The sequence below is a fragment of the Podarcis vaucheri genome, assembly GCF_965113315.1.
Source record: "Podarcis vaucheri genome assembly, chromosome: 15".
Lineage (NCBI taxonomy): Eukaryota > Metazoa > Chordata > Lepidosauria > Squamata > Lacertidae > Podarcis > Podarcis vaucheri.
In genome coordinates, this window is record NC_138753.1 from 4,958,888 (window position 1) to 4,986,545 (window position 27,658).

General features: G+C 46.9%; 1 protein-coding gene across 2 annotated transcripts in view; it reads left to right on the forward strand.

The window, feature by feature from the left end:
• The window catches only part of CLTC (clathrin heavy chain), a 72,485-nt gene that overhangs the window by 33,177 nt on the left and 11,650 nt on the right, over positions 1-27,658 (forward strand). For both annotated transcript variants that reach the window (XM_082201651.1, XM_082201652.1), the window contains exons 5-23: positions 361-474; positions 1,360-1,533; positions 7,137-7,334; positions 8,591-8,791; positions 9,648-9,800; positions 11,160-11,282; positions 12,123-12,260; positions 13,090-13,254; positions 13,424-13,604; positions 15,459-15,622; positions 18,174-18,299; positions 19,318-19,460; positions 19,630-19,864; positions 20,926-21,048; positions 21,173-21,318; positions 21,946-22,129; positions 22,565-22,757; positions 25,786-25,943; positions 27,202-27,366. In XM_082201651.1, the coding sequence (XP_082057777.1) occupies positions 361-474; positions 1,360-1,533; positions 7,137-7,334; positions 8,591-8,791; positions 9,648-9,800; positions 11,160-11,282; positions 12,123-12,260; positions 13,090-13,254; positions 13,424-13,604; positions 15,459-15,622; positions 18,174-18,299; positions 19,318-19,460; positions 19,630-19,864; positions 20,926-21,048; positions 21,173-21,318; positions 21,946-22,129; positions 22,565-22,757; positions 25,786-25,943; positions 27,202-27,366 (3,084 nt within the window). The remainder of the gene's footprint in view (positions 1-360; positions 475-1,359; positions 1,534-7,136; positions 7,335-8,590; positions 8,792-9,647; positions 9,801-11,159; positions 11,283-12,122; positions 12,261-13,089; positions 13,255-13,423; positions 13,605-15,458; positions 15,623-18,173; positions 18,300-19,317; positions 19,461-19,629; positions 19,865-20,925; positions 21,049-21,172; positions 21,319-21,945; positions 22,130-22,564; positions 22,758-25,785; positions 25,944-27,201; positions 27,367-27,658) is intronic.

Below are 27,658 nucleotides of genomic sequence, written 5' to 3' on the forward strand. Positions count from 1 at the left end.
TGTTCCCTGCTATAGGCATTTTCAGAAGGACACTTCCAGAGAATATTGGGTGTACTCTGGAGCAAGGAGACTTCCAGCAAAAGACACACACACCACATTGGCCTTGCAGTAACAAGCATCTCTTGGCTGATCTTTCGCACAGTTCAGTGGCCTCAGTCTGGTGTCAACGGGGCTATAGCCTGGACCCTCTTAAATCAGAGTGTTCCCCCTTTATTTGAGAAAGGAACAGAGTATTGGAAAGCATTTGCCCCCGCCGTGGCTGCTGCCGTGTAAGATAGCAGGCCTGAATGATGAAAATGCTTGAGGAACTTTCCAAGGAAGCTTGGAGATGCAATTCAATCCTCTTTCTCTCCCGTGCAGTTGCATATCATTGAAGTTGGCACCCCTCCCACAGGAAACCAGCCTTTCCCCAAGAAAGCTGTGGATGTCTTCTTCCCACCTGAAGCACAGAATGACTTCCCAGTTGCAATGCAGGTATTACCAAGGGGCAATTTTTGCTTTCTAACTCCCCATACTTTTGGGGGGGGGTGGTGGTGGTGGTGGGGAGTCATCTGTAAATAAGTCATTTAAAAATGCTGATGAATGGCGAAGCTTAATACCGCCAACTTCCAAGCCTTGGATTTAACTGTGTAAGCTGCCTTTAATTGCTGCTTAGCCTTCCCTTTTATAGAACGAAAGTTCAGGTATTTTTGGCTTTTGTAAGTGCTTGTCAGGCAGCTCGTTACTTAGCGAAGCTTGCTCTGCTCTTTGGCACTTGGACAGTTCATACTTGATGTATTCAACTTATTTCGTAGCCAGTACTAAACTACAGCCAGGTCTGTGTTTGTGTACCATGGATATGTGGGAGAACAATATGGGTGAATATGGCTGCAGAGTTCAGTATCCCAAGAATCTGTTTTCAGGAAAAAGTATGGAGTAGACCAGGAGTAGACCCATTGAAATTAATTGACATGACTTAGACTTAACCTTGACATATAATTTAGTTGAATACAAGCCTAATCTTATAGTCTATATTGCTGCAAAGAAGCACTTAAACCCCTCTAGGCAATTCCTGCTAAAATCTGGGAAACCAGAGGGTGAGTGAATATATCGCGTTGTTGGGCTAGAGGACATTGTGTATTTGCTCTCACCATGACTAGTGGAAGGCTTTGAATTTTATGCAGAATTGGTCAGCTTGCTAACTTGCTCAGTTTGCATTATGTATATCTTCAAATTCCCTTAGCACGCAGCTTTAATTTCGCTTACTACTGAAGCTCTGTGCCTTGATGAAGAGTGTATACAATTGATCACAGCACATGGTGGAGCACCTTAAAAGGACTGTCTCTGTTCATTTTTGCCCCCCACCTTTCTCCCTTATAGATAAGCGAAAAGCACGATGTGGTTTTCTTGATCACAAAATACGGCTACATCCATCTGTATGACCTTGAAACAGGAACCTGCATCTACATGAACAGAATCAGTGGGGAGACCATCTTTGTCACCGCACCCCATGAAGCTACCGCTGGAATCATTGGCGTCAACAGAAAAGGACAGGTAATGAAATCTTAATTCTCTTTATTTATTTGTATTGTGTTCATATCCTGCCCTTCCTCTAAAAAGGAGCTCAGGTCAGACTCAGGTTGTAGGGATAAGGAGAACCTGCAGCCCTTCAGATGCTGTTGGATTTCAGCTCCCACCAACCAGGGATGATGGGCGTTGTAGTCCGTGAACATCTGGATGACCATGGTTTTCATTAAGCCCATTGCACAGACTTTGAAGCTGGCTTTACTACGAGGTTAAGACCAGGTAGGTAAATGTAATGTGGATGCTGTGCTTGATTCTCTCCCTCTTTCTCTCTCTCCAACCTTCACATGCTCTTCAACATCTGAGTCTTGGTGCAGTATTCTGTGCAGGCACTCAAAACTCCCACCTGCCATCCCTTCCATAAAGCAGGTCAAAGCGTTGCATTTCAGCGTTAGTAGGTGAAAGTTCAGAGTTTGCCGCCTGAGCAGTCTCTTGGAAATGTTTAACGCTGCTGACCTTAAAGAACTTTGGCATACCACTGATATTTGCTTTGAGTTCCCTACGTGCTGTCTGCAGCGGGATGTCACTTTTCGGCCAGCAACCGGGACTTCCCAGTCAGTCCTATATCAGGTGCTTGAGGATCTAGTGCAGGGAGAATTGACCCCCCCCCAGGTCAAGCATGGGGGAACCAGCGGCCCTCCAGATATTATTGGACCACATCTCCCATCATCCCTGACCACTGACCATGCCAGCTGGGACTGATGGGAGTCTGGAGGTCCACAGATTTCCCACCTCTGGCCCTGAACTTAAAGGGTCTTATCCCACTAAAGACCTGCTGAAATGAATGGGGACCTAGTCAGTTGCACCCATTATTTTGAATGGCTCTTCTCTGAGTAGGACTAGCATTTGCTACAAACCACAGAAGTGTAGCCTGGGGCTCCACACCCCTCTCATCCAGAAGCCACACCTTTTGCTCTGGTTGTCCTTCTGGAAACACACACACACATGCCAGAATTCTCTTTGTTGTGTTAATCTGTTGCCACTTTGATTGTAATGGCGGAGGCAGGCTACCCTACCCTAGCATTCCTCGGCTTCATTTCAATGGCAAACCTTGTGATAAGGGTACAGACCCCATTTTTAAGCAGCCAGGAGTTAATAAAAGCATGGGGAAGCAAGAGATCTGGGCGTCCTTTGGGAACTCCATGATTGTACTCCTGCAAGGGATCTGGGAGGACTTCAAAGCGCTAAAATGTGAAAGGTACTATCTTATGTATCGTTGTTGTTCCTCTTCTCCTCCCGTTCCCATGCTTCTCTGCCTTTTAATTCTGCTTCTTAACCCAATAGAGGGTTGCAGTCTTTAATTGCCCTAGACGGATTAGTCTACCCAACTTTTAAATGGGCTTTGAACAAATGGGGCACTGTAGGAGCCGCATCACTTCTGGGGTGTTCGTGTAGTAGTCCTCCATCTCCACTTTCATTCCCTTACAATGAGTGGTAGACCTTCTTTGCTGAACTGCCGTGGTTTCTCTGAAGATAATCCTACACGCAGCTTTTTGGCACCGCGCAAATTCTGAAAGGATTGGAAAGCCACATCGCAAGCCTCTACCTAATTGGACAGCTCTGTCGAAAGCTCTAAAGTGTGGCCACCCTGCTAGCTCTTGGCCCACCAACACAGTTTGAAAGTACGGAGAGCAAAAGGAACGTGGAAGCTGCCTTGTGCTGAGTCAGACTATTGGTCCACCCAGCTCAGTGTTGTCTACACTGACTGGCAGTGGCTCTCCAGGATTTCAGGCAGGGGAACATTCCCAGCCCTACCTGGAGATGCCATTGAGGATTGAACCTGTTAAGGTGAAACTCGTCTTAAGTTCCTTCTTGGGTATGGTTCCAATGGCAAAGGCTACTTGGACTGGTTTGCTGTCGGGGTTGCTTTAATCTTAGAATTCCAGCAGCTTTCTCAAAGAGCTAGCATCCCCCTTCTCCTCGGATTGCGTTAATCTGCCACTAAGCTGCTATGGCCCTGAAAAAGCCTTTCCCTGGCAGCTGGGATGCAGCAGCTTTGCCATTTCCTCTGTGTATTAGAGCCTGAGTTGCATCGGAATCTGCCCATCCCCCTCAGTATTCCCCCACTGACTGGCAGTGGCTCTCTAGGGCAGAATCCTACCTGTCACCAGCCACTGATTGTCCTGGTGCCAGGAATTCAAACTGGGGCCACCTGCCTGCAGCACAGGTCTTCTGTTGTTGGACTATGGGCCCTGTTAAGTTGATTCAGGTAAGTTTCCCAGCTTCTTAACTGCACGCTCTCTCTCTCTCTCTGTCTCTCTCACACACACATAACCTAGACCAGGATGCAAAGGACCACCCAGCTAGTTCAGCACATGTAACGAAAACAGCTGTTTGCCATGCCAAACTGCTGCTTTGAAGCGGAAGATACTTGTCCAAAGCAGCCTGATGGGGTTCTGCTGTCTAGCCACCCCACTTGGGTGTTCTTGGGCTGTTGTATTAAGTATTCAGGGTCCTCACAAATTGTGCCTTGGTGGTTAAAAACTTGTGAACTAAGTCTAGGGGCCCTTCTCTCGCTTGGGGGATGTTGGTTCCAGCCCTTCTGTGGGGAGGAGAGTAAGTAGATGGCGAGGAACTGTGGCTCCCACCAACTTCTCCTTTTCTCCCAGTTGGGCTGGGCCCTTTCTGGGGATTTTTGGGAATTTTTCGAATCCAGCTGCCCTGTGAGGAAGAGGAACTGGACAACTTGCTCTGGTGCTGATGGTTTTGGCTTGGCTCCTGTGAGCCTCCCTGCCAGCAGGGACAGGTTCCAGCAAGGCCCTACCTTGTAAGGTCAACAGATTCTGGTTGCATTGCTGCCACTTTAGGAAGGTTGGGTTGCCAGGCTATCACTAAGGGGCCACCGCTTCCTGTTTTTCTAACTGAACAGCCTTTTTTCATCCAAATGGGTTGTTGTAAGAACTTAGTAACATTGAGATTTTAGTTCCTAGTTTAGTTCTAGTTTGCTCCCTAACCCCACTTCCTCCCCATCCCCCTTTCCTTTTGTGTTGCTTCTTTGTAAGCCATAGGGCAGGGACTGTCTTTATTTAAAAAATTAAGCTGTAAGCTGCTCTGGGAGTTTTTTGGCTGAAAAGTGAGGTATAAATGTTTCGGGCAAATGATGAAATCTAGTCTGGGGATGTGCCTGGCACACTGTCCCTTGGAAGCAAGTTCTGAAAGATCAGTATTTTTTCAGTGGTGGCACTTTTCTATCTTAACTTCGGTGAGTTAGCCTGCATCTCCATACCTTTTCTTTTTTAAAAAAGAATCTTGCAGGAAGATGCCAGACCTAGGCTCTGGGGGCTATGCATTCCTGAGTCTTTCAGCTTGTTTTTCTCCGTGTGGGTTGGGGGGTGGAGGGGGAACGACCCTTAGGAAACTTGTCGGAATTCAAATCTTAAAATACAAGGTTTCCCAAGTTGGTTGAAATTAAAGGTTGATTCAACCCATGCTTAGTCTCCCACAGCAAAGGGGATATACCTGCAGGAACTTCTTGAAATCTTTCTGTATCGTCTCTTCAGTGGGATACTAAATGCAATCCCCATATTTGGCTGTTGTGGCTAAGTAGCTATTGATGGAGAAATTTGGAAACAAATCAGTATTTTTTAAATGGCAATCCCCATACCAGCTTGCATAACATTAGCAAACTGTGCTGCCTGCGCGCTGGCTCTGGGGGCAGCCGGGAGTGCTGAGCTACAGCCCTGACCAGCTGTCACATTGTGAATGCTCTATTCTGGAGAGTGCGTTTTTTGCATGCTTACTGAGGTTTGGAATGCTATGCAAATCTGATCTGACCCGGATGTCAGGCCTCCATCTGGGATCCCAATGCCCCTTGGTAAACCATGTAAATAAATGCATGTATATATAAATATGGCATCCAGATTTGTGGCATGATGTCCTTCCGAGCTGACTGGGAGTATATGATTCATTGCTGTTGGCAGAAGAGTCTTTGCTCTTCTCTTCTTCCCTTTGGGCCTCGAAAGCCTAAAAGGCCAGTGACTCATTCCCTTCACACAGGGGAAGAAGGAGCCCTTCCCCAACTCAGAGCAGCTCTATATATACGCACAGAAGAAGCAGCGCAATTCTGAACTACACCATTTCAGGCAGCACGTGAAGAAGGCATTGGTTTGAATGCTTCCTGTATGAAGTGAAATACCTATCAGGGAGAGCGATTCTTCTCCCCACCCTTTCCTCTCCTTTCTGCTAGCTTTCTGGGCTTGCCGATCAGAAGGTTGGCGGTTTGAATCCGCGTGACGGGGTGAGCTCCCATTGCTCTGTCCCAGCTTCTGCCAACCTAGCAGTTCGAAAGCATAGCAGTGCAAGTAGATAAATAGGTACCTCTGTGACAGAAAGGTAAACAGTGTTTCCATGCGCTCTGGCTTCCTTCATGGTGTCCCGTTATGCCAGGAGTGGTTTAGTCATGTTGGCCACATGACCTGGAAAGCTGTCTGCAGACAAACACCAGCTCCCTTGGCTTGAAGCGAGATGAGCGCCGCAACTCCATAGTCACCTTTGACTGGACTTAACCGTCCAGGGGTCCTTTACCTTTACCTTTTACCATGTTAAAGGGTCTGGAAATCAGGTACTTGAGGGAGCTGGGAATGTTTAGCCTGGAGAAGAGGGAACTCAGAGGGGGTAAGAGAGCAATCTTCAAATACCTTAAATGCTGTCACATGGAAGATAGAGCAAGGATGTTTTCTCCTGCTCCAGAGGGTAGGACCCAAACCAATGACTTCAAGTTCCAAGAAAGGAGATCGTGGAATAACTTATAGATGGTAATTCAATAGTGCAACAGATTTCCTTGGAAGATGGTGGAATCTCTTTATTGGAGGTTTTAAAGCATGTGTTGGATGGCCATCTGCCAGGGATTCTTTAGTTGCAATTCCTGAATTGCTTGTCAATATCCTACTTAAAATTGGTGCCCAGAACTGGACACAGTACCCCAGATATGCTCTAATCAAGGCAGAATGGAGTGGTTCTATTACTTCCCTTGATCTGGACAGTATACTTCTGTTGATGCAGCCTAGAATAGCATTAGCTTTTTTTGCTGCTGCATCACACTGTTGACTCATGCTAAGCTTGTGGTCTGTTAAGGTCCTCATATAGCTTTTCACATGTAGCTGTCAACCCTGTGTCCCATATCTTATATTTGTGCAGCTGGTTATTCTTGCCTATGTGTAGGACCTTGACATTTGTCCATATTGAAATTAATTTCGTTAGTTTGGGCCCAGTTCTCCAAAAGGTGGTCTTGAATCCTGATTCTGTCTTCTGAAGTATTAGCTACCCTTTCCAGTTTGATGCCATCTGCAAATTTGATGAGCATCCCCTCAATTCCTTCATCAAAGTCATTTTTAAAGATGTTTAATAACAATGGGTCCAGGACAGAACCCTGAGGCAACCCCACTTGCCACATTTCCCCCCAGGAGAAGGAACCATTAGTGAGCACTCTTTGGGTTTGGTCAGTCAACCAGCTACAAACTCACCTAGCAGTAACATCATCCAGCCCATATTTTACCAGCTTCTGTGCGACATTGTCATGGGGGACTTAGTCGAAAGCCTTACTGAAATCTCTCTATCTTCTATTTCCAACGCAGGTTCTGTCTGTGTGCGTGGAAGAAGAGAACATCATCCCATACATCACCAACGTGCTGCAGAACCCTGACCTGGCTCTCCGAATGGCCGTTCGTAACAACCTTGCTGGTGCCGAAGAGCTCTTTGCCCGGAAATTCAATGCGCTTTTTGCCCAGGGGAGCTACTCAGAAGCAGCGAAGGTGGCGGCAAACGCCCCAAAGGTATAGACAAACGGCTTTTAAGCCACCCAGGCTTTGGTGCTCCTTAAGCACAGAAACACACACACACAGGGTGTGATGCTGCGGTCACTGCTGGCTGCATGCTTGCTTCACATTGGCTTGTCTCCCAACCCCTGGAGGTGCTCTATTAGATATCAGCTTGAGTTATTCTGGGCTGCCGCTTCGGGATTTAGGATGACAGACTACACCCTTTCTATTATACACCAGCAGGTAGGAGTCACGCTCCTCTAGCAATTGGGGCTAAATCTGTGCAGCTGAATGAAGTTGCAGAGGAACATGGCTAGCCCATCCTAAACAGAATCACAATAGTCCAGATGTCTTCGGTTTACAAATCCCATCATGCATCTCTGTTGGCAGATGCAGGGGCTGATGGGAGTTGAGGTCCAGCAAAAAAAACCCTGCCTACAACCCTGGGCTACTGAGTCCACCTGCATGAATGCCACCTCTTCCTTTGCTTTTGAAAGCCCACCTTTTCTGTGACTCCTTTGGCAAAACTCTCCCATTCACTTGCTGTACCGTAACCTGAGGCAACCACACACAGCCCTGTCTCAACACCCTTCCCCATCCTCTTGTTTCCCTAGTGGATGCTCTTCGGGGCAGAGATCTGTCCTCCTCTTCTTTTAAAAGTGCTGTGCAAATAGTAACTTAAAAAACAAACAAAAACCTTGTGTACTCTGCCTATTTTTCAGAAGAAATTAAAGGTGGATAACAATCAAAAGCAGTAAACAATATTTTTTGTAAAAAAAACACACCAAAAAACCAACCACAATTCATCTGAGCCATAAATGGAAAGTAGCTATAAACAGACGCGTGTTTTTTTCTTTTTGTTCTAACTGGAGAAAGTTATAAGCATGGGGTCTACTCAATCTGTAAAGAGCTAGCTATATAACTACCTTTGTGTTCATAATCTAAATGCCCAGTTGGGGGAACTGGGACTGTGAGGTAGTATGAATCTGTGTGGCAATAACTCACTATTTGTGGGATTTTATGAACAGCACGTTTTCTGGGAACGATTCCCATTTACCATTGCAAAAACCCAAGATGAAAAGTTAGCTGGAATAGCAAGTTCCACTAACTTGATTGTGCCTGGTTCACTAGAGCAGTTCTGTGTCTGCTGATAGGTTGGAAAATGAGGGCACATGTCCATAACTTTAATCTTAAGGTCGGGTAAAATAGTGAAAAATTACGCCCCCTAAAGGACAGGTGATGTATTTTATTTACTCCTCTCTTTTCCAAAGGGGATCTTGCGTACCCCAGACACCATCCGCCGCTTCCAGAGTGTCCCAGCACAGGCAGGTCAGACCTCTCCGCTGCTCCAGTATTTTGGTATCCTGCTAGACCAGGGCCAGCTGAACAAGTACGAGTCGCTTGAACTCTGCCGGCCGGTGCTCCAGCAAGGACGCAAGCAGCTCCTGGAGAAATGGCTGAAGGAAGACAAGGTAAATCGCATCTTTTTGAAGGGCTTTGGGGGGGGCGGTGTGACTTAGGAGGTTACCAGTCACCAAATCCATCATTTCTGCAGACTGAATTCAGTGGCTCTGTTGTGCATTGAGCCCAAATAGCAGCTGTCCGCAAACGAGGGCGTTGAGTTTGCTCTTAAGGGGCTGGTGAGCTACAGATCCATGCTGTGGCAAATATCAAAATTAATAGTGCCACATTGCATATAAAGCAACCTTGTCTTCAGATTGCTGGTTACAAGAAAACTGTGTTCATTTGCCAGGACCTTCCCAGATAAACTCAGGGCACTGGATTCTCTACCCCTTCATTTCCCCAAAGCCTTCTGGACCTGTGCCCTGTAGAACTGTTTGACCTCTACCGGCTCTTTTGTCTCCAGTTATAAGCTCTGCATTTTGGTTTGCCTCCTTTAGAAGGAGGTGTGGAGCCTTCTTCGCCGTTATTTTAAATACTTATAAACGGCTTAATTTTAAAAAATCCTGTTAATATCTAGTTGTTTTGATTTATTACCTGCCCTTCACCCTAAGTTCCCCAGACAGGCCACAACAATTTAAAATGTGACATCCTTTTCTCACAATGGTAATTTGTTGTAACCCATTTGGAGTCGGGAACCCCAATTGGTCCCCCACTTTACCCACCCCTGTTTCCTATGACTCACAGGACCCAAGGTGGCTGGCAGGCAGTGGTGTGTGTGTGTGTGTGGTCATAGGTGCGCAAGAGACCCTCTGAGTTTCTTCTCCAGCCATTCCATCTTGCACATTTCGCAGCTCTGCCCTTGTCATTTTGCTTCTCTTTTCTAACCTGTTGAAATGTTCGTTTTTGTTTCTGCGGGGGAAACAGCTGGAATGCTCCGAAGAACTGGGGGACCTGGTGAAATCTGTGGACCCAACACTGGCTCTGAGCGTCTACCTAAGGGCTAACGTTCCCAGCAAAGTGATCCAGTGCTTTGCTGAAACGGGACAAGTTCAGAAGATTGTGCTGTATGCAAAGAAGGTGATTTGCTGTTGGGCTGGAACCAGGGGGGCACTGGAGTTCATGTTGGGGTGCTCGCTTTGCCAACCCTGCTTGGGCTCTGCTGACTGGCAGCAGCGACCAATGGGGTGAGGTTCCCTGGTGATTCCCTTTGGCCATTCCCAGCACCCTCAGAGCTTAGGGGGATTTCCACCTTGGATAGGACTACTTCAGTGTCGCCCCAGTGATAGGATGCTGTCCTCAGGGTGGCCTATCTAGCAGAGAAATTATTTATCCTTGCCCCAGACAGTTTAGTCTTGTGAGCCTTTTATTTCAACAACTCTTCATTTTATGGCATAGTGCTGCTGGTTAATTTTTATTTCAACTACTGTGAACTGTTTCAAAGTTGTCTGTGTCCATTTTTTAATAGCTAAAAACTGAGTAACTTTTATTGCCTTGGAAAGAGAGGAGGAGTGGGTTCTGATACAGCGGGGGTGCCCGGAGCCCCACGCTGCTCAGAAAACTTCAGAGAGGTTTTTCTGCGCTTCAACAATGTCCGCAGCTAAACAGGAAGTCTGATGATGAAGTGAACATTCATGAGAGCCCACCAAAGGTGGTGTTGAGCTTTTTTACCCCGGGACATATACTTCTGACTTTGGACATGCCTGTGATACAGCATGCACAAGAGATCAGAAACTAGCTGTGGAAGTCAGAACCACAAGATGAACCGGCAACACCAGCAGAGCTTGCCTGTTTGGGTGGCTGTAGCGATTTAATAGTGGAAGCTATCTTACACCAATCAGATTGCTGGTCCAGCTAACTCAGTATTGTCTGTGCTGACTTGGCAGTGGCTCTCCTGAGCTACGGACCTTCCTCACGGAACTTGGCTGAAGCCCTTTCCAGGAGGTGCGCCAGAGGAGACAAGCCCTTCTGATGTAGAAGCTTAGGCTGAGTGGTTTGATTTCTAGTTTATGTATCAAATATATTAGGTCGTTTCCTTTCTTTTGGAAAAAGCACAAAGCACATCTTGCAAAAAAAGGCAAAAGCAAAAAGCAAACAGTAATGAACAAAGCAGCATCCTGAATCAATAAACAAGACCTTTAAAGCCTAAAATGGGATTGGTGACATTCCTATAAAAGACCAACTGTGCTGGAAATAGTCCTTGGCAAATCAGAAAATAGCAGTAGGAGGCTGGTCTAGAGGGTCTTCCCTGCACCTCTGAGGCTCAGTTTTGGGGTAGCATTTCAGGGGTATGTAATAGAACATGAGCTTCCAGCAATAGATCTGTAGATCTTAAGAACTGGTTGGAAGTTGCCAGGATAGCTGGCTCTTTAAAAAGTTCACAAAATATCTCTCTGTACACGTGTGTGTGTGTGTGTGTGTGTGTGTGTGTGTGTGTAGGTTGGCTACACTCCTGACTGGATCTTCCTCCTGAGGAATGTGATGCGCATCAGCCCAGACCAAGGACAGCAGTTTGCCCAAATGCTGGTTCAGGATGAGGAACCCCTTGCAGATATCACCCAAGTAAGTAAAACTTGAACATGAAGAAAAAAGGAGATGCCTTTCTTTTTTTTTCTTTTTCTTCTTCTAGAGACCTGAAAATACCGATTGCCCCTCCAGAAAGGTGTTTGCGTCAATTTTTGATGAGAGGCATTGGAGTAAGAAATTCAAGGAATAACTTGGTTTGTCATTTTAAGAAGTGATTCTATGGCCAAAGCTTGTTTTCCACAAGCATAATTCGAGATAAATCAAGGCTGTTGCGAAGATACCAAAGGCTACAAATGAACACTGGAAACTGGGTGGTTCTCCAGGTCTGATTGCAGCAATAGTTTATATACTTGGTGCTATAGTGTATATTAGCTCTTGTGGGAAAGTGGTGTTTAAACATGCAAAAGGTTAAAAAAAATGGAGTAAGTTCCCCAGTCCCTCCAGAACATTATTATTATTTTTTTTGCAATGACTTTGAGGTGGTATTTGTGGTTTCTAGGATCAGGTAAGAGACTCTGCCACAACCTATGTGGCTTTCCCAATGCTGCTGGCCTTCAAATCCCATCATTCCCAGCCAGCATGGCTGATGGTCGGGGATGATGGGAATTGTAGTCCCAACAGCTGGAGTACCACTCGTTCCAGCCCACCCTTTGCAAGGCCCTTGAGTGAGTAACAGCAGATTTGTGCTACATCAGTGTTAATGACTGGAAGCAGCTCCTTGAGAGCCTTGGGATATGGACAGCTTCTTCTGATTGAGATAACGCGTACAGTTAGTTAGGATTTTGCAGGAAACAAATTGTACGGTCCTTTATTCCCTACCTCAGGGCAGTTTTAAGTAGTGTGAGCTCTACAGCGAACCTTCTCTTCCCCCTCCAGATAGTGGATGTGTTCATGGAGTACAACCTGATTCAGCAATGCACAGCATTTTTATTGGATGCCCTGAAAAACAACCGCCCATCGGAGGGACCTTTGCAAACCCGCTTGCTTGAAATGAACCTCATGCATGCCCCTCAGGTAGGTACTTTTTTGGTGGGTATGAAAACTTTGCAACCAGGTGGGTGTTCTGGACTAAAGCTCAGTAGCTCTGGGGCCGGCACACTTGTTTCTGTGATTATATTCCCCATGTTGCGGTTCTGAAATGCAGCAGGAACAACCCAAACGGGGATTGAACTTGCGCTTTATCCAGTAGTTGGTGGGTTGCTTCAAAGCAACCGCACCATCTAGATCGGGTGCGGGGAACTGTTGGGCCTCTGGGTGTTCCTGAACTACAGCTCCCATCAGCCACAGCAAGCGTGGTCAGTAGCAAGGGATGAAGAGAGTTAAGGCTCCAGAAACCTTGTCTAAATACTCATCCCTTTCTTGATTTGTGGAATGAATATTTCTGCACCATGTATGCCATTCTTGAGCCTCAACATGTGTTAACAATAGAAACTCAAAACAGTTCTTCAGTCCGGCGCTCTGATTTGTAAACAAAACATTAAGAAATATCAGAGGTGGCTGCATCAATCTGGTAAGACACAAAACACAGTCCTCTGAAAATGGGGTGTTGTGGTTGTGGTGTTGTTCTAAAGCTGTGAATGGGCAGCCCTGGTGAGCCTTCTTAAGTGAGAAATTCAGAGCAGACGCCACATAGAAATGCCTGGAATATCCCTACTTCTCCAAGCAGGCTGCTTTTACGCCTGACGACGGATGCTCTGAGCACATGGGAGGAAATATATTTGAGGCTTGCTGTACCATGTCACTGGCTTTCCTTATAGCCTCTTAAAAGTTTACACCTGGTGGCAAAGCCGTAGGCGCAGAATGAAGCCTCCCTTTTGACTGCCAAGTCTCCCTTTCCTTCCAGGTTGCTGATGCCATCCTAGGGAACCAGATGTTCACCCACTACGACCGTGCCCACATTGCCCAGCTGTGCGAGAAAGCTGGCCTCCTCCAGAGGGCCCTGGAACACTTCACCGACTTGTATGACATCAAGCGGGCCGTCGTCCACACTCACCTTCTCAACCCCGAGGTACAGGGTCCCAAACCAGCTGTCTTTTGAAATGAGTCTTTCCACCACTGATTCCTGATTCCTCCAGTTCAAGTCCTCTGCTTTGGGTGCTTGCTGTGTGCAAATGGGACTTAGAACATCACCATGGGTTAGATTTTTTTTTTTTTGACTGCCTGCTTTTAACCTGCAGTGGTTGGTGAACTACTTTGGCTCCCTCTCGGTGGAAGACTCCCTCGAATGCCTCCGGGCGATGCTCTCGGCCAACATCCGCCAGAACTTGCAGATATGCGTCCAGGTTGCTTCAAAGTACCACGAGCAGCTTTCGACCCAGTCCCTCATTGAACTCTTCGAATCTTTCAAGAGTTTTGAAGGTAAGGCAACGGGGCTACCTCAGGCTCTTCGCCACAGGATGAGGAAGCTGTTTCAGCCTGGGGGGCTGTATCCCTTCCTGGGGGGACCACTTGCTTAGTGGTGTCCAGAGCCAGAGGCAAAAGTGCATGGAGCAATGAATGTAAAGGTTTCCTTTTGTACAGTAAGGTGTGCCAATGTGGTGCTGTGATCAGGGTGTCTGACTAGGACCTGGGAGACCAGGTTTCGTGTCCCTGCTCAGCCACGAAACTCACCAGGCGATGGGCCAGTCACTCCATCTCACCCTAACGTAACTTCCTTCACAGGGTTTTTATGAGGATAAAATTGGGAGGGAGAGAATCGGGTACACCACATTGAGCTGCTTGGAGGAAAAGTTGGGATATGAATGTAATAAATAAAACAACACATACACACACCTCTATCCTCCAACTGACTGAGCAATAATAATAATAATAAATATTTATACCCCGCCCTCCCCAGCCAACACCGGGCTCAGGGCGGCTAACACCAGGTATAAAAACAACTGATTGAAACACAACTTAAAAACAAGATTAAAACACAACATTAAAATGCAGCCTCATTTCAGTAGGAACTCAGATCAAAAACTTTTTTGGGGATGAAAACGTCAAGTCTTCACCAAGGCCAACTATCCAGACTGGTCCTACGTGGGCCAGAAAAAAAGCCAGGGAAGTCCCCAAATAGGAGTTCCATCGCAGAAGGAAAAAGGAAAGAGGGGGAGGGGATCAAGTTGATTCCAAGCCAAAGGCCAGGCAGAACAACTCTTTCTTACAGGCCCTGTGGAAAGAAATCAGATCCCGCAGGGCCCTGGTCCTATGAGGCAGAGCGTTCCACCAGGCCAGAACCAGTGTAGAAAAGGCCCTGGCCCTGGTTGAGGCTAATCTGACTTCCTTAGGGCCTGGGACATCTAGGGTGTTACTTATGGACCTTAAGGTCCTCCGTGGGGCATACTGGGAGAGGTCCTAGGCCGTGAAGGGCTTTATGGGTCAAAACCAGCACCAGTAAGAGGCACTATCAGAGTTCAAGGGCACATTTCCAGCCAGGCTAAGTTCACCTGAGGAGGTGCAAAGCAGAGCTGGTGAAGAATGTGAGGGTGTGTGGCTGGAGTGAGATGGGGCTTGGACCCCAAGAACAGACGGGGCGTGTGGGTCTGCAGTAATGAACCTAGTGCACAAAGGTAAAACTTAGGATGGTTGCTCTGCCCACCCCTGGCATGTGGCCCAGATGAGGATGTGGTGCTCAGTTTGAAAGGTTCCTCTTCCTTTGCCCTCCACAGAAGTCTGCAAGAACCTTCCTTGTACACAGAGACTAGTCTTCCCACAGTCCTGCAAGTACGTGTATTACACAAACTGGTCATACAGTGGTGCCTTGCAAGACGAAATTAATTCGTTCCGCGAGTTTTTTCATCTAGCGAATTTTTCGTCTTGCGAAGCACGAAATCCCATAGGAATGCATTGAAATTCAATTAATGCGTTCCTATGGTAAAAAAAAAAAGTCCAAACAAAGCCAAATTTGGTACAACAAGAGTTTATTAAGTGCTCTTTAAAGTCACACATACTGTAAAGAGCATTTCAAAAATTGAAGGAACAATAAATTAAGTTTCTAAACATGACAGAAAAACATTTAAAAATCAACAAAGTGTACAGTACATTTTCTAAGACTCTGGGGGACAACTCGAAGAAGGTTCCTCTTCCACTCTTTGCTTCTTGCTGAAGAACCCCCTCCTCAACTGTTCCCCCAGCCACCCACCACACAGAAATTCAAATCCAGATATATTTTTTTTAAAAAAAGGCATTGACATTTAATTTTAAAGTCTCTTCTTCACTCCCCCCACATAGGTCTCTTCTATTTCCTGGGCTCCATCGTCAACTTCAGCCAGGACCCAGATGTGCACTTCAAATACATCCAGGCTGCTTGCAAGACAGGCCAGATTAAAGAGGTGGAAAGAATTTGCAGGGAAAGCAACTGCTACGACCCAGAGCGGGTGAAGAACTTCCTCAAGGTAAAAAAAGGATAGGAGAATCCTCCGCGCTCCCACCTCAGCTCCCCATAGCGAGGCCAGCTTATCACCGGCTTGTGGTTTTTAATTCTTATTTTGGTGGTGGAGGCCATTGGAAATAACAGCACAGCTCAGGCCATTGATAAATCCATTGGAATATAAGAGGTCTTTGATTCCTAAAAGAACATGTGCATTTTGTTAAAAAACATTCCTGCATTGCAGGGGGTTGGACTGGGTAACCCTCGGGGGTCCCTTCCAGCCACAGTTCTGTGATTCTGTGAAAATGCCACCACCTGAAGGTACAGCTAAGTATTGATTTTTGGTAATTTGGCAGAGCAAAGGGCTAAATCCCAGGCAAAGGAGCTGTTCGACAGTAGAACGGTCTCGGGAGGTTGTGGACTCTTTGAGGTTTTTAAGCAGAGCTTGGCTGGCCATCTGTCACGGATACTTGAGTTCATTGCAGGGGGTTGGACTAGATGAAACGTGGGGTGCCTTGCACCTCTGAAATTCTGTGGTTTCATGACCTGTGGCCCTCCAGTTGTTGCTGGTGCAGAACTCCCATCAGCCTCTGCCAGTAGGGCTATTGATCCAGGGTGATGGGAGTCCAATAACACCTGGAGGGCCAGAGGTTCCCCGCTCCTGGCCCTGAACCAAAGTTGCTCAACACTTGTGGCAGCTCTGGTTAGCTGTATCCATCCACTTCAATAGGTCTACTCTGAATGGGGCTAATATGGGGGACAACCCTTAGGGAGGAATAGATCTTGCTAGTGGGGTTGGTGTGGGGAGCTAGAGCAAAGGAAGAAGCTTTGGGACCCTTGTAAAGTAATCTAGCAGTTGTCTTTAGAGTTAGCTTATAAGCAGCGGTTTTGAGTTGCGTGTGTGTGTTTGTGAGTCAACCATTTCCTGATCGGTCTGTTGTCTTTTGTGCTGTCCCTTGTGTCTGTGGGATGTTCAGGACATGTACCAGGTAAACCTTCCAGTATAGAAGTCTCCCTGATCTGTTAACTCCTTCAGTGTCCACTTTTAGTGTAGAGGCTTGTATCCTGGGATTAGCAGCCTTGGAAAAACTGTGTGTGTGGTGGCTTAATTTTCCTTTTAGAACACAATCCTTTCTTGTGCGTGCGTGTGTGACCTTGACACCTTGCTTTCAAATGTCATTCACAGAGAAGAACGCTACCTATCATTTCATTACTAGGAGTCATAGAGTTGGATTCAACGAAATCCTGCACAGGGTGGACCCATTGAAATTAACGAACCAAGCTAGTCATTCCTATTAACATCATTGGGTCTATTCCCATGGTTTCCAACGTGGGGCATACGACCCACAGGGGGGCAGTTTAATTTGGAAGCTTGTTTAGACCAAGTTAATGGCCTTTTAGGCTTCCTCCACGTGAATAGGAGTTCACTTTTTGAATAATAAGAATTATATATCACTGGGTGGTGGGTGGGTGGCAATCAGGATTTTAGAGACGTTTAGGTGGGGCATGGCCAAAAAAAAGGTTGGGAACCACTGGTCTACTCTGAGGAGGGGTAGCATTTCATACCCACACATAACAAATTGCAACAGCTGCACAGGGTTTCTTGAGCTGGGGCGATAGCGACCCTTGTAAGTGGGCCACTTTTTCCAAGTTGCTTCTGCTGTGTATTTGGGTTGCATCTTGTCCTTGGATTGCTTCCCTCGTCCTCAGCTGGGGAAGAGTTCCTAAGGTCCCCACAATGGGTCTCGTTCAAGAGGGTTGCTGCCCTTGTAAAACTTGGCAAGGAAGAGGATGGGGACAAAACTAGAATGAGGTGGCTGTTGCTGGCTCTGGCGCCACCTGCTGTTAGTCCTCCCACCAGTCCCAATGGGCACCGACCAGCTCTGTAAGCAGATCCTGTTTTAAGAGACAGGATTAGAAGACACTGCGTTCAGATCAAGGTGTTTTTGCAATACATGCTGATGGCCCCAAACAGGAGGATGGAGGCAAGCAAGAATCCAGTCTCTCCTATTTGCAAGAGCTTCCTCCATTTGGCTACCTGGAAATTGTTCACTTGCCTGAGGGGATCAGGCAGGCATGACTGGGAAGCGCAAGGTGAAAGGGCTCTAGTACTCTAAGCACACCACCCTTCGGTATTCACGCAAGCCTTAATCTCAGAGTTGATCCTGCGCACTGTGTAACTTGTAGCAGTTGGCAAATGCTGAGGCCTAGTCTAGGCTTGTAATCCTTTTGGCGTCTTGTGCTTTTTGTAAAACTGCCTGCAAAGTGTGAAGCTGTGGCTGTAAACTTGATGACTGATTTAAAAAAAACAACAACAACCCACAAAAATAATAAATCAGGAGCTTGGAGCAGGATAAGACCTTGGGACATGTATGGTTGTAAAGAAGAACCAAGCCTGTAAATAAGCTCATTAGATTAAATTTGGATAGAAACCTGTCTGTCCCCAGAGTGTGTGACGCCTTCATTTCGCCAAACTTGCCTTTCACAGCACAGTTACTGCCCTCTTCAGGAAAGTAGTGGGGGAAGGAGTTCATTCAAACCTTGATTTCTCTCCCATCCACCCCCTTTTTTTGCAGGAAGCAAAACTGACAGACCAGCTCCCACTGATCATCGTTTGCGACCGCTTTGACTTTGTGCACGATCTAGTGCTGTACTTGTACAGGAACAACCTCCAAAAATACATTGAGATCTATGTGCAGAAGGTAAGACGCAGGTGGTTATAAGTCCTGAAAACCATCAGTCCTTCCTTGGTTAGCCACCTTGGCTCACTGGCTGCATTTTGTCACAAACTGACGCAGTCAAGAAATGGTGGTGCTCACATAAACTTCAGCTCAGTCAATGAGATCATCTAGCTCATCAGTCACTCCCCGATTTGATGAGGCTCATCTGATTAAAAACAAGAAATGGAGCCTTTAGTGTCATCAGCCCAGTTCTGTGGAATACTGCGCCGATAGAAATTCAACAGGTGCATTCTCTGATTCTTTCAGCTTCTAAGCACCTGCTGAAAACTTTCCCATCCAACCACGCATATGCAGATAATTCAGAATATTATTTATTTCATTCATTACATTGATACCCCACTTTTCCTGCGAAGAGCTCAAGGTGGCATGCGTAGTTCTCCCCTGCCCCATTTTATCCCCCCGGCAACCAGGCCATAGTCTAGCATGATAACCGTGCCAGTGCATGCATCTTTCCACAATAATTAACTGATGTCTTAATAAGGCTTTTATTGTATGTTTTTTAATGTATCATTGCCGTAGGCCGCTTTGATGCATATTTTTTTAAACGAAATAACAGTATGTATTTCTTTAAATAAACAAACAGCGATCTGGCTTTAATCCCATTGGGCTGCTGTCTTGGGTTTCTCATCTGTACAGAATCCAACCTTGAAAACTTGTAGTTAACTGGCTTCAAACCCCTCTTATATAGCGACCCGCATTATCAAAAGTAATTGGGGGTATCTCAAAGGTTGGGGGTGGTCTCCCTGTTGGCTTCGTACACTGATAGAGCCAAATCACCCCAGAACAAGGGGGCACCTTCTGGCAGGGTCTGGGGGGATGGTTGCTTAACTGCCCTCCAGGGTTGCAGCCTTCACTGTCCCACTATGGGAGCTGAAGCTTGTTTTGGGCAGTAACGTGTGGGTGGCGTGTGAGGTTTGGACCCTGTTGCGTCTTACTGTGGTTTCGCTGCTTTAATGACATCTTGGTGGCGCTGCTGCAGGTGAACCCGAGTCGCCTCCCTGTGGTCATCGGGGGCTTGCTTGACGTGGACTGCTCCGAAGACGTCATAAAGAGCCTGATCCTGGTTGTGAGAGGGCAGTTCTCCACGGATGAGCTTGTTGCTGAAGTAGAAAAAAGAAATAGGTAAACCTCACGCAGCTTGTGCGAATAGTGTTCTCTTTTGTGGGGGCATCAATATTCCCCGGTATTGCTAACCAGGAATGTTGAACCTGTTTTTTTGAGTTGTGACTCTGTTCTGTTGTGTTGTTAGTTTATTACCAATTGACTCTTCCCCCCCCCTTCCTTTTTAAAGGTTGAAACTCCTCCTGCCCTGGCTGGAAGCCCGAATTCATGAGGGCTGCGAGGAACCAGCCACCCACAATGCACTGGCTAAAATCTACATTGACAGTAACAACAACCCCGAGAGGTTCCTTCGCGAGAACCCCTACTACGACAGCCGGGTGGTGGGGAAGTATTGCGAGAAGAGAGACCCGCATCTGGCCTGCGTCGCTTATGAGCGTGGGCAATGCGACCAGGAGCTAATTAATGTGAGTATCCAACCCAATGAGTCTCTTAGCTAGAAAGATGCTCTTGTAGTGTCTTTCAGAGTCAGGAAATGGTGCTGGATATGATGTTAATGAAAAAACAGGACACGTATCAAAGCAGTTCTCCACATTGTATGTACTCAGAAGCAGCAGAACTTAAAATGGAAGGCTCGATTTGAAGGTTGTACTTACAGCAGGTTGTAAGTTTCAGTGTATTCCTCAACCAGTGTTGCTGTCTGTATCAAAACGGCAGTTTTCCTTAAAAGGACTGAGTTGTATTCGCTATGGCGGCGGCTCATCAGCTGGTAAGGAAACACTGGAAAACTGTTCTAGGATTAACATTATGGAGGTGGTAGGCAAACATTTGGCAGATTGCTTTAGCTGGGAAGTTAAAGAGAGATGACTTCAACACACTTTGGCTTGGTTTTATTTCATACTAGTTTAGTTTTTTGCTGCTCCAGAGGGTAGGACCCAAACTAATGACTTCAAGTTACAAGAAACTAAACATCAGGAAGAACTGGTAGTAAGAACTGTTTGGCAGTGGAATGGACTCCCTCAGAAGGTGCTGGGCGCTCCTTCATTGGAGATTTTTAAGCAGAGGTTCAGTGATTATCTGTCAGAGGTGCTTTAGCTGTAATTCCTACATCCCAGGGGGTTTGTCTCCATGACCCTTGGAGACCCTTTCAACTCTGATTCTATTATTCCTCCATCCACCCATGGAGACTGCTTAAGTTAATCTACCAAACTTCACAGTGAACACTATTGCAGCTGATATGATGCTTGTTGTTTGTATGTTCAGAAATCTATTCAATAAAAAGACATGAACAAAAAAAGAGAGCAAAGAGTGGTAGCCAGAAACCGACACCCCCAGGCAGGACTGGCCTGTTCCAACCCATGTTCTACTCTAGACCCTCCCAAATGACTAAAGGCTGTGCACTGACTGAGAACTTTTCACCTCTGTAAAATCAAGGCTCGGATCGCTTGACGCTTTCTCTCTCTTCCTCCCCCTCAAAATAGAATACCTCGGTTTCCCTGCCTGAATATATTATCCTCTCGCATTCCAGGTTTGCAACGAGAACTCCCTCTTCAAGAGCCTTTCGCGTTACTTGGTGCGCCGCAAGGACCCTGAGCTGTGGGCCAGTGTGCTGCTGGAGAGCAACCCTTACCGGAGACCCCTGATTGACCAGGTACTTTGCGCTCCCCTCTGTTCCCCTTTGCTTGTGCTGTGTGTACACTTAAGAAAGTGAGCAATAGGCAAGCAAGTTGCCAGCTGTGGGTACCCATTGCTCAGATCCCTCCCTCTCTCATCAGGTCGTGCAGACAGCTCTCTCTGAAACTCAGGACCCTGAAGAAGTATCTGTCACAGTCAAGGCTTTCATGACCGCCGACCTCCCCAATGAACTCATTGAGCTGCTGGAGAAAATTGTTCTTGATAATTCCGTGTTCAGCGAACACAGGTCAGTACTCTTGTGTTTGTCTGTCTTACATCTTACCCTCGCGCTTCAAATAATATTTGGGGGAGATGCTTGGAAATTTGTGAGTAAAACCTCAAAAGCGCAGGCAGCTTGCTGGATAAGATTTTTAGCAGTGTAAGGGGCTTTTTTTAGCAGGTGCCATAAATAAGAGTACGTTGAAGACATCTGCCTAATCTCAATGGACAGGGAGTTCCAGAGTGGAAGACTTGATTCCTTATAATTGCTGAATGAATATTAAGTGGCACTTCATTATTATACCAAGTCACACTATTTGTCTATGTAGCCCAGGTTTGGAAGCCCTTGTGCTCCCAGATGATGCAGAACTGCAACTCCCACCAGCCCTAGCAAGCATGACCAGAGATTATGGGAGTTGTAGTTCAGCAACATCTGGGAGCACAAAGGCTCCTCACACCTGATCGAGCCCCTTACTGTTAGCAGCTGCCAAGGACACTTCTAAGGTCCTCAGCAGAGGGCCAAAAACCCTTCTCAGCTACAGAGATCTGGGACTGAACCTGTGAACTCACTCCAAGCCTTTATTATGTCATTTTGAATTATGGCTGCTGATGCCTTAATTCCTTGCTTTAGTATTGCTTGCTTTTTCCTGTAAAGGAATCTGCAGAACCTCCTCATACTGACGGCCATCAAGGCCGACCGGACCCGAGTCATGGAATACATCAACCGCCTGGACAACTATGATGCTCCCGATATTGCCAACATCGCGATCAGCAACGAACTCTTTGAAGAGGCCTTCTCCATCTTCAGGAAGTTTGATGTCAACACCTCTGCAGTGCAGGTAATGCGGGGTGTCCACGTATCTGAATTCTGGGTATGGTTCTCTTTCACGGAGCCGAGTGTTGGCTTGTGTCCCCAAACTGCTCCATGTATTTGTGCTGAAGGCGGCGCCGCTTCCATGTCAAGGGAATCCAGCCCAGGTTTCAAGTGTTCCAGTTCACCAGAGTCTTCAGGGGTTCTGACCCAGGTTTTTATATGCAGCTCAGGAGCCCTGGATACTAGATAGACCCTTGGAGGGAAGCTGCAAAGATTTATAGTGGGCTTTTCTGACGCCTCATGTTAAGAGTTCCTGATGAAGTGGCTTGGTCATCCTTTGTGTGAAGGCTTTCGGAGGCCTAACTAGGCACATGCTAGGCTTAATTCTGGCCAAACTACTCTTGCACTGGCAAATTCCTACCACAAGCACGCTATTAGTTTCCGTCTCCCCACTTTCTAGGTTCTGATCGAACACATTGGCAACTTAGACCGTGCCTACGAGTTTGCGGAGCGCTGCAATGAGCCAGCCGTGTGGAGCCAGCTTGCCAAAGCTCAGCTTCAGAAAGGGATGGTTAAGGAAGCGATAGACTCCTACATCAAAGCGGACGATCCTTCTTCATACATGGAAGTGGTTCAGGCTGCGAATGCCAGCGGTAAGGCTTGGGAACCCCCATATAAAGTTTTGTTTTCAGTAGCCTGGGAGCTTTCAGAACAGGCAGCACCCAGGTGCGATTGCAGTAACCTAAGCACTTCTGTGAATGTAAAAAGCTTGACGCATCCCAGAAGTCGTAATTTAAATGCATTGGGTGACCTTCCTTTCTTTCAAGAATTAATTAATTCCTTCTGCTTTTCATCTCACATTCTCAGTCCAGCATTGCTCCTAATGTGGCTTGCAGTAAACACAGTTACAGTGGTACCTCGGGTTAAGTAATTAATTCGTTCCAGAGGTCCTAAAACTGTTGTTAACCTGAAGCACCACTTCAGCTAATGGGGCTTCCTGCTGCCACTGCACCGCCGGAGCACGATTTCTGTTCTCATCCTGAAGCAAAGTTCTTAACCCAAGGTACTATTTCTGGGTTAGTGGAGTCTGTAACCTGAAGCATATGTAATCCGAAGTACCACTGTGTAATTATGGCAGCTGGAAGAACACTGACAAGGATGGCAGTACCGTGATGGGGAAACTGTGGATCCCATCACCACTTTGGCCTGCTTGCTGGGACTAGTGAGAACTGGAATCCCATACCTAGAGGGTTGCCGGTTCCTCATCCTTATTGCAAAATGTTGCCAAGGTTTGATTCCCCCTTCCCTTTCCAATCAACTCTCCACTTCTGCTCCAACACAGGGTGGGGAGCCTCTGACCTGTGGGCCTAATTAAGTCCGCCACACCATTTTGGCCTAGTCAAGCCCTTTTGCCCTATATCCAGTACTATTTGTTCTAGAAAAAGAGGTGCCAGAACTCACCATGAACACCTTCCTTGTTCTCTCATAATGAGAATGGCGCCCGCCTGAGAGGTGCTGGAACTGAGTTCCAGTGAGTTCCGGCTGGAAAAGAAAGCCCTGCCCTGCCTCACCTCACAAGGTCAGATGAGGGGCAGGTAAGGCTGCAGCTGGGCCCAGAAGGGGTCTGCAGGCACATCCAGTCAGCTGACAGTTGGTGGCTGCAAGGTGCTTTGAAGCCCCATCAGCTGATTGTTGGGGCTTCAAAGCGCAGGGCAGGTCTCTGCAGGCACAGTCCTTAAAGAGAGCTCTGCATTGCCAAAGTCCCGCCACTCGGCTGGTATTGACTGCCTTAGGAAGTTCCACTTTGGGAACTCCCTAGCTCAGCTCAGTGGGCTGGAGTAAGCCACTTGGGTTCAATGCACTTTGAATACAAACTGCTTGCTCAGTGCAAGGGGAGCACTTCCTTAATTGAAACATTCCCCCCCCCCTCTTTCTAGAGGAAGCAGCTTATCTCTAGCAAAGTTTTACTCAAGAGTTGAAATAAATGGAACCAAGTTAGTCATGTCCATTATTTTCATTGGTTCTATTCTGAGTAGCATTGGCTACAACACTTTGCATTCAAAGCACTGAAAGAAGCGCTTTAAATGCAATCAGTTTTCTAGGTGGAGGGGAAATGCTCTCTCTTTTTTTTCTTTTTTAAAAAGGAGCACTTCTCCCTCCAGACTTGAAAGGGGCTCCCTGTGACCAATTCTCAGCTGGTTGTTCCAGGGGGAGCCTCTTTGAAAGGGGCACCCCCAGCCTTCAGAGGAGGCTGCTGTAACCTGCTGGTCCTCTGGTGGTTACCAAAACCTCCTTTGGACTTTGACAGGTTTCAGTCACCTGCCACTATTATGATGTTGGGTGAGTGGTCCTTCCCACATGCGGAGTCACCCTGTGGGGTGTTGGAGGATCCCGGCAGCTAGATCTGGTTCCACACTCCCTGCTCCACCATGACAACCCAGAAACACAAGAGAGTGATTTAAAGAGCTGGCTATTGCACATGTGAATCTGACCTGACTATTGCACTTTGTTCCACAGCATAGGGCCCTTGAGAGAGGGGTCTGTTTTTGCTTTCCTTCAAGTTTCTCTAGAATGGCAGGATCAGGCAGGGTTTGCATTGCAGCCAGTCGCACGTGAAACTTTCCCTCTCAGCCCTCCTCTTCCTTTCTGAAAATTATTTTAAGCAGAACATTATTGGATGAGGAATTCCTAGTTATGAGACAGTGGCCTTGGCTCATACATCACGTTACACCAATTTCTTTGCCTTTTTATTTTTTGAGTTTCAAAGATTTTTGACAATTTAACTTCAAATTTAAAATAATTATAAGGTGCCTTCCTCCTGGGTGTTCCCATTCCCGCCCCCTCTGGCTGCATTAAGCCTCCCTCTTCCTTGTTGCAGGAAGCAGCTATTCGAAGCATAGTTATCCTGCAACATTGACTGTCTTTCTGTTAAAGGAGCCTCTTTGCTTTCTTCTCTCTGTTCCCCAGTTTTTGTCACCTTCCTTCAGGGTGACCAGGCCGAGGGGTAAAAGAGCCCCTCTCCAGGATTCTAGCAATCACACGAAGACTTCTTTGTACCAACATAACAATTGGTTGTCCCCCATTTGACTCCCCTCCCATAACTGCAAGAGGGGTCTATTCCCCCTCCACCCTTCCAGGTCCCAGTTTTTGAAACCCGTAGCAGAGGAAAAGATGAGGATCTGCCCCCCCCTCCCTGATGGCAAGATACCCAAGTGGTTGGCAAAGTACATTTATCCTCTACCAGATGCGTTGAACAGACTTGCTCAGTATAAGGGGCGGATGACAAAGGAGTGGATTGTTTGGCTGACCCGGTTTTTTTTTCCCCCTCCCCTCTTCCCTAGTTTTGGGAAGCTTGTGTTCTGTCCAGCAAGAATGAGCGACTGTGTTTTGCTCTAATAGCTCAGCACGCAGCTCAAGTCTAAGTACGAATTAATCGGTGTTCTGGGGGGGGCTCATCCTGTTTTTGCTTTTTGCCAGAGTCGCACATGCCGTGATGTTGTCCACCCCTCCCTTTCCTAAAAAGTGACGTTCCTCATCGAGTGAGACTGTGCGGTCGAGTAATAAGTACGGAGTGAAGGATCTCTGTCTTTCAGCCTAACTGGGCAACGCTGCCGATTGTCTGCATGATGTGACCTTGAACTTTTTTTTCTTTCTTTCTCTTCTCTCCGCCCCCCAACCTAGGAAACTGGGAGGAGCTGGTGAAATACTTGCAGATGGCCCGCAGGAAGGCCCGGGAATCCTATGTGGAGACGGAACTCATTTTCGCACTTGCTAAAACAAACCGTTTGGCCGAGCTGGAAGAATTCATCAACGGGCCAAACAATGCCCACATTCAACAAGTGAGTCCTTCCGTCAGCCTTTTAAATGCGAATTTCAAGTGTGGGGTGTTTTGTTTTAGTTTGGTTAGTTCAGCTCCTCCTGTCTCTTTGCAAGGGTTGGGTCGGGCTTTTTGGAGGTTTCTTCCCCCCCCCACATACCCCCCCCAAATAGTCTTTACAACTTTAGATACAAAGATTTTGGGGGGGAGGGGATCTCAGGTATCAAAATGATTTTTATATGGGATCTGAGAAGTTTTCTTTGGAGTGGTTAGCGTGTTGAAGGCTGGGAGGACCTGGTTTGAATCCCCACTCAGCCCTAAAACTGCCCTGGGGTGGCCTTAAGACACTCACCACCTCTCAGCCCGCCCTACTTCAAAGGGCATAGCTGTCAACATTTCCGTTTTTTTAAGGGAAATTCCATTATTCCGAATCGGATTCCTTGCAAGAAGAGGGAAAAGTTGACAACTATGTCAAAGGGCTGTTGTGGGGATAAAGCATGTAGGAGCCATGTAAACTGCTCTGAGCCCCTTTGGAGAAAGAATGGAACAAAAACAGAACAAATGGGTTTCTGAAATAATGGAACTAAACTTGGGCATGTGCTTTTGTAGAAAGAAAGCCAGGCTTTTTTGTTAAATTGGTCCAGTAGAGTTTTTTTGCTTTGTTATTATACAGTTTTATTGGCGTTAAGTCACAAATGAACAAAAGTGTACAGAGACCTGTGTGTGGAGCAGTGAAAGCTTATACAGGCAATCACGAGTTTCCAAATTTCCAGAACTCGTGAAATGTAATTTAAGCTGTGTTATGTGTGAGGGCATACCACTGAGATCGAGCCAGTGAGAATGTAGCTGTGCCATACCGTTGTGTGGGTCAAATCTCTATTCCCATTCACAAAACTGGCAAACTGGCACCGCACTTTGTCAAATTGATGGGTCCAACATTCAGATTTCATTGGAACTGTTCACCCCACTCAGAAAGCTTAGATAAATGCTTTCGTATGGTCAAATGATTCTGATAGTTTAGTCTTGTCTTGTCATTGCTTTGCAGGGTTGGGGGGGGGGAGGATGGATGGTGCCTAAATAACGAGAAGTTGAAGATAAACAGAGAAAATTGAGTCATTTCATGGTGGGGGTGTAATCAGAGAAAGGGTATTCAGATAATTGAGAACAAGTAGTAAGGGGAGATGTGACCTCAATTTTAAGAGAGGACGCTTGAGTACGGAATGAGCATGGTTGGATGGATGAAATCAAGCACTTTTTCTCTTCACCGTCTTCTTCTCTAGGTTGGCGACCGTTGCTATGATGAGAAGATGTATGACGCAGCCAAGCTTCTCTATAACAATGTCTCCAACTTTGGGCGCTTGGCTTCCACGCTGGTCCACCTCGGCGAATATCAGGCAGCCGTGGACGGGGCCCGGAAAGCAAACAGCACTCGGACTTGGAAGGAGGTGAGCCCTTTGCTTCATGCAGTATGCAGAGCTTGTTCCTGCTGGCTTTGATAGGTAGCTTTAAAAGGGGGGGGGGGGTAGAGAGATTCATGGAAGGGGAGAGGCCTGGTCAGACATGATAGTGTCAGGGAAGAGACCCCAGCTCCAATCCCTGGCATCTCCAGGTAGGGCTGGGAATGTCCTCTGTCTGAAACACTGGCGAACTGCTGCCAGTCAGTGTAGGCAGTACTGAACTAGATGGACCAATGCTCAGGTTCTGTATAAAGCAGCTTCCTCTGTTCCTGTTTAAATC